This window comes from Equus asinus, chromosome 13 (genome assembly GCF_041296235.1).
Source record: "Equus asinus isolate D_3611 breed Donkey chromosome 13, EquAss-T2T_v2, whole genome shotgun sequence".
Lineage (NCBI taxonomy): Eukaryota > Metazoa > Chordata > Mammalia > Perissodactyla > Equidae > Equus > Equus asinus.
The window spans coordinates 16,795,946-16,802,373 of NC_091802.1; the positions used below are offsets into that span (position 1 = coordinate 16,795,946).

Below are 6,428 nucleotides of genomic sequence, written 5' to 3' on the forward strand. Positions count from 1 at the left end.
CAGAGCCAAGCCTCCACGTAGGGGCGCTGGCATAACTCCCTGGCTATGTGCGGAGTGCAGGCTTAGCGGTCATCCCCTACAGAGGGGAAACTGAGGCTAGAGAGGCACCAGCCTCTGGCCTGCAGGCTGTCCAGCCGTCACGATGGCTGAAGGCACTGCAGGGGCTGCGTAGAGTGTGGCCTGGCCCAGAAAGGGTCCTCACAGCTGCACTGCCACCACCGCCACCGAGGTCATAATTGCTCTGAAATCACAACCGAACCCAATTATGCAAAAACCAAATTATGCATGATGATTTTTATGTGTTGGAAACGTTTGGCCAAAGCTATGTGATTACAGGGGAACAGGAAGCAGCCTCCACTCTCTGGGAGCCCATAACTCCCAACAGCTGGGAGCTGTCACTTATTTACAACACCATTTCTGCCAGGAACGAGAGGGTGGCAGTGGTGGCGAGGCCCACCCATGCCTGGGCTGGGCAGGCGGCTGAGACGGTGACAGGCCCGGGAGCCCGGCTGGGTGGCCAGCGTGAGGTTGGGAGCCGGGTGGCTGGGAGTGGCCAGGAGGGCTGGCTGTCTCGCTCTACGTGCTCTGGGCATAGCTGGCAGCGGGAAGAGTCAGCTGAGCTGCCCCAGGCGCCCGGCACTCCCGAGAGGCCCGTCTGGCCAGGCTGGAAGGGAAGGAACAGGAGGCCAACCCAGGCAGGGACGAGATGGCTGCCTGGCCCTGCAGGGCGGAGGTCTGCAGGCCCGGAGCCTGTCTCCCCGACGCCAGCGCGCCTGCCAGGCCGCCCGGGGCAGCTGCGACCCTGGAAAAAGGCAGGTAATGATGATCGTCCATAATGAGGCTGCTCCGATAATGAGCACGGGGCTATTATCTGACCACAGGCTGGACGCATCCGAAAATAAATTATTTTAAGGATCCATTAACGAATGCCTAATTAATGCCCAATTAGAGGGAAGCTACAGAGGAAATGCTCCGGACAGTCGTGAGGCAAGGCCTGGTTTGCAGCCACAGCCTGGGAGCTCCAGCGAGGCGGGGACAGGGGAGGGGCGGCCTCACTCTGGCAGCTTCATGGGCCCCAGAGCCCGTCAGCCCCGGTGCCTTCCTCAGTCCTTCGCACACGTGTGTCCTCTCAGTACATCCTCACAGCTCTGCAAGGGACAACTATTACTCTTTAAAAATGAGGAAATTGAGGCACAGAGGGGTGTTGCATGTTGCATAGAGGAGAACGCAGAAGGCACTGTAAATGAGACATCTTTCAAGATGAACTTTGGTGTCATGCATGTGTACTTTGCTTGTTATTGGGACAATTTTAAATAAAAAGGCTCCTCAGGACTCCACATGAGATATTTACTTTGTTAGAACAGGAGTCTGCACCACTGTCCTCGCAGATAATGGCAACTAAGTGGCAGAGCTGAGACAGGAACAGGAGGCTGGCTGCTGTGTCCATAGGTTGTGACCCCTATCCTGGTGGGGCTGACAGAGCCTGAGGGGGCAGGGTCCAGCCGCTGCAGGGTGCAGCTAGGGAAGTATGAGGGTTCAGAGCCTTCAGCCCAAACTTACCTCACAGTGCAGGCTGGGGCTAGAATTCCCAGTAGAGGTGGGCCCCAGGGTATCTAGCCCCAGATGGGGGCCTGACCCCTGCCTTCCTCCCATCAGGAGACAGGCCTTTGGGGGTCTACCATCCCAGACTGCTGAGCACAGCAAAGACAAGGACAGAGCCCCAGCTGGCCAAGGAGGGTCAGATGCCTGCCCCTGCCCTGCACCCATCTGGCTCCTGCCTCCCCAGGCAGCCCCTGAACTGGCTGTGCTCTCTCTCCCCCCAGGGTGCTGTGTGGAACTGCTGCTGCTGCTGCTGGCCGGGGAGCTGCCCCTGGGTGGCAGCTGCCCGCGGGACTGCGTGTGCTACCCAGCACCCATGACGGTCAGCTGCCAGGCTCACAACTTCGATGCCATCCCTGAGGGCATCCCAGAGGACAGCGAGCGCATCTTCCTGCAGAACAACCGCATCACCCTCCTCCAGAGGGGCCACTTCAGCCCCGCTATGGTCACCCTGTGGATCTACTCCAACAACATCACCTTCATTGACCCCAGAACCTTCGAGGGCTTCGTGCACCTGGAGGAGCTGGATCTCGGCGACAACCGGCAGCTGCGGACGCTGGCACCCGAGACCTTCCAGGGCCTGGTGAAGCTCCATGCCCTCTACCTCTATAAGTGTGGGCTCAGTGCCCTGCCAGCGGGCATCTTTGGTGGCCTGCACAGCCTGCAGTACCTCTACCTGCAGGACAACCACATTGAGTACCTCCAGGATGACATCTTTGTGGACCTGGTCAACCTCAGCCACCTGTTCCTCCATGGCAACAAGCTGTGGAGCCTGGGCCAGGACACCTTCCGGGGACTGGTGAACCTGGACCGGCTGCTGCTGCATGAGAACCAGCTGCAGTGGGTCCACCACAGGGCTTTCCATGACCTCCGCAGGCTGACCACCCTCTTCCTCTTCAACAACAGTCTCACTGAGCTGCAGGGTGACTGCCTGGCACCCCTGGGGGCCCTGGAGTTCCTCCGGCTCAACGGGAATGCCTGGGACTGTGGCTGCCGGGCACGCTCCCTGTGGGAATGGCTGCGGAGGTTCCGAGGCTCGAGCTCCGCCGTCCCCTGTGCATCCCCCGAGCTGCGGCATGGCCAGGACCTGAAGCTGCTGCGGGCCGAGGACTTCCGGAACTGCACAGGGCCAGCGTCCCCTCACCAGATCAAGTCGCACACGCTCACCACCACCGACAGGGCCGCCCGCAAGGAACACCACCCACCCCACGGCCCCGCCAGGGACAAGGGCCACCCACGTGGCCATCTGCCTGGCTCCCGGCAGGGCTACAAGAAGCCAGGCAAGAACTGCACCAGCCACAGGAATCGCAACCAGGTCTCGAAGGTGGGCGCCGGCAAGCAGGCCCACGAGCTGCAGGACTACGCCCCCGACTACCAGCACAAGTTCGGCTTCGACATCATGCCCACGGCACGGCCCAAGAGGAAGGGCAAGTGTGCCCGCAGGACCCCCATCCGTGCCCCCAGCGGGGTGCAGCAGGCCTCCTCGGGCGGTTCCCTGGGGGCCTCACTCCTGGCCTGGATACTGGGGCTGGCAATCACTCTCCGCTGAGGACCTGAAGCGCCAGCACCCAGCACTGCCACATGTCCACCGAGGAACAGAATTTCTTTTCTTTTTTTTACAAGTGGAGGATCTGCTGGGTTTCAGGCAAAGGCTGGTAGAGGTTTGGCTGCTGTCTGGGCCCCGCCTGGTGGATTATAAACCCAAAGTGTACAGCCCCAAGCTGGAGGGAATCAGTACATCTCACCCAGCAACTCAGCCAGCCCCTGCCGAGCACCCACGGACAGCATCCATCCAACAAGGCAGTTAAAATGCGCGAAGCGAATCCTTCCTTAGCAATCATGGGACAGTGCCCCACGCACAGAAGCCGGGCTCTGTGGAATCCTGGTCATCTGGAGAGGTCTGAGGGCCTCCACCACTCCCGGAGGAAGCAGGACCCAGAGGAGAACAGACGAGGCTCACTCATGAGGCTGGGTCAACCAGCCGTCTGGGAGCATATGAGCAGCTGGCATTTTGGCTCTTGCTTGAGGCCACTTAGTCAACCCGCCCTGAATCTAACCATGTGCCACCTTCATTCAGCCCCTCCCTGGCGGGTACCGCCTCTCATTCCTGATGTCTCAGGCAACCCTGGCAGACCCAGGCCCCACTGCTGGGCTCCAAGAACCAACTACCAAAGGAAAGATCATCAGAAGCTGAAATTTAGAACTTCATCGTGTTCCACGAGGTTCTCAGAGGAGGTGCAATTTTATAACTACGTCCACTTATATATATACACACTCTCTACATATATATACACACAAATGCACAGGTCCCCCGCCCCACTCCCTTACCAAACTGTATGTCTTCTCATGTTTATAAACTATACGGAAAACTATATCTGATGAACTAAGGATTGTATTGGTGATTTTTAGCAAGAAAAGAGTTATAGGATTTTTGTCTAGAATCCCAACCTGGCAACAATCGTCCCCATGTAACCTGGGCTTGCCAGGGCTCAGTGCAAAGGGTCAGTGGGGAGAGTCAGGGAGAAGGGGAGGCAGCAAGAATCACTTCAGAGGACCAATATTCTTAGCTATTTAGAGCATCACCATGTTTTTATATGCAACACAAGCCCGTCTGCCGCCCCAGAGCGCCCCATCTCCCCCACTATGGTAGCTGTTGGCGTCGAAGTAAGAAGTGAGAAGCGGCTTGTTGGACGTCAGGGAGCCAGGCCCTGGAGACAGGCTGGATGGAGAAGGGGAAGGAAGGGGCTTTGGGTCTTTTAAGCTGATGGGCAAGGCAGCATCCACAGTGTTAGTCCAATGGGCTGGGCAGTGTCGTCAGCCTAGGGTTTGCCAGCAACGGTCTGGACAGGCCAGCGAGACTCTGGGCATGAGCCCAGGCCTCCAGCATGGCTCAGCTGCTGAATTTTTCCTTGAGGGTCTTTGATGGGCATCCCAGTGAGGGCCTTCTGTAGGGTGACAGGAGAGAAAGCATCAGGTAGCCTTAGCAGAAGGCGAACAAAGAGAGAATTTCAAGAACCATCTCAGGCACTTTTGTATTACGGAGGCCCGGTCTCTCCTGGCCCTTATGAAGATGCCCAGGGACAGGCAGAGGTCAGAGGGGTCAGACTCAGGGGCAGGAGCAGGGGTGTGCAGGGAATGGAGCAGGCAAGCCCAGACAGGAGACAGGGGCTCCAACTGATCAAGGTTGGCCATGCTGCTGGCTGGAGCCCCGGGCGAGCACAATCTCCCTTGCGCTTTGCACAAACCTGAATTCCCCACCAGAGAGGATGTGTGTGAGGAGCAAGAAACACTGAATCCAATTAAGAGAGAAAAATAATAATTAAAAAAATTTCTCTTGGACAAGAACCCTGTTTCTCATTTCCTAACCCCGCATTCCTAAAGGGGTGGCAGATCCCGGGCTTTCGTGGGGTGGGCGAGCCTGGCCGGGCACAGCTCTGGGAACACAGCACATTTGTTGGCAGGAGGAGCCGTATGGGGCAGGGGCATGCTGACTCACAGGGACCCTCGTGCACACACACGCAGACACACACACACACACACACACTCTTGTTCTCTGTTCGCTGGTTCTTCCCTCACCCGCACAGAATATGACTCACTTCCTACACTCTGGCCGCGCTGGGCCGGCACCCTCTCTGTGTCTTTCCCCAGAGCAGGCTGGTCCTGGATGCTTCTCAGCCTGTTCCTAAGAGCCTTCTGAGCTGTTGAATTTTGGGGGCCTCAGGGATGGCTGGAAAGGAACTGTTAGTTCCTGGGACCCCGAGGGGTTTCCAGGAGGCCAGGGACCGACCCAGACAGCGGTAGATGGCGTCTGGAGGCTGCACCTGCCTCTTTGTTCTCGGAGAAAGGAGAGAGTTCCCCAGATAGAGGGAGAAGGGCTGTGTTTTCAGGCCTGGACAAATCCTCCCCTGTATAAGGCTGGAAACACGCACTAAAGGGAGCCTGATGATGGCAGAACAAATTGTCTTTGTACTTCGGTTGCTCCCCAATGGTCCACCTATTCTTCCACAGGCCAGTGCCAGGTCCTGGCTGTCCCTTAGAACCTGAGGATGTTGTTATGTTGTTGATTTCATTTCCAACTTTAGACAGCAAAGCCCTCGGTGGGAAAATCAAGAGTCCAAAGACTTTATTAATTTTTTTTTAAATGACTTAGTAAGTCCTGTAATATGGAAGTGGAATGTCAGTACAAGAAATGCTAATGTTTTATAAATGATCCACTTCTGTCAAGTGCAGCACAGTCTCTAGTTGCCGACAGTTATTAGAGGCAAGACAGAGGGGCCCAGGACACCAGGTGTATTTTTAGCAGATTTCTCCTCTAAGAGGAGACGGAATAAAAGCAGCTCTACTGTGGATGACATCACTTGTCACTCAGAAGCTCGCATGCTACTCAGTTACAATGACACCATTGCCCAATACATCAGAGCAAGTTGACAAGTCGGGGGCTAAACAAAAGCCCCCTCTATTCACCAGACCCACCACCCTCCTGGGTGGTGCAGGGCAGGAAGCTGTGGGTTCCTGGCCCTGGGAATCCTGTCCTCCTCCAAGGGCCTGAGGCCACCCATCCTTTGTTCCTGATGGTGCCAGCTCCTCTGCCATCTTTGCTCAGCACTTTCCAGAGGCCCCAGGAGGGAGCCATCTCCTCTTCTCCTTCTCTCCCCTCTGGCCATACAGCCCTCTACTCTGGGGGCATGGCCTTCAGGAGGGGTTGGGTGGCCACTGGTGGTCTCAGAGTCTCTCCACACAAGCTCCTCCCAGGACCCTAGAGCATGGCTGGCTCCCTACCTTTCATTCAACAAATGCTGACCAAGGGCCTACAGTGCCAGCCACTGGCC

The 6,428-nt window shown here is 57.0% G+C and overlaps 1 protein-coding gene across 2 annotated transcripts in view; it reads left to right on the forward strand.

Moving 5' to 3' along the window:
• The window catches only part of RTN4RL1 (reticulon 4 receptor like 1), a 66,300-nt gene extending 62,418 nt beyond the window's left edge, over nucleotides 1-3,882 (forward strand). The window contains exons 1-2 of one of the 2 annotated variants that reach the window (XM_070482605.1): nucleotides 224-816; nucleotides 1,824-3,882. In XM_070482605.1, coding sequence (XP_070338706.1) covers nucleotides 282-816; nucleotides 1,824-3,148 — 1,860 coding nt within the window. In that variant the 5' untranslated portion in view covers nucleotides 224-281 and the 3' untranslated portion in view covers nucleotides 3,149-3,882. Of the gene's footprint in view, nucleotides 1-223; nucleotides 817-1,823 lie in introns of those variants that run through there. The other variant, XM_014827047.3, reaches the window with a different exon arrangement.
• Nucleotides 3,883-6,428: the final 2,546 nt, after the last annotated feature.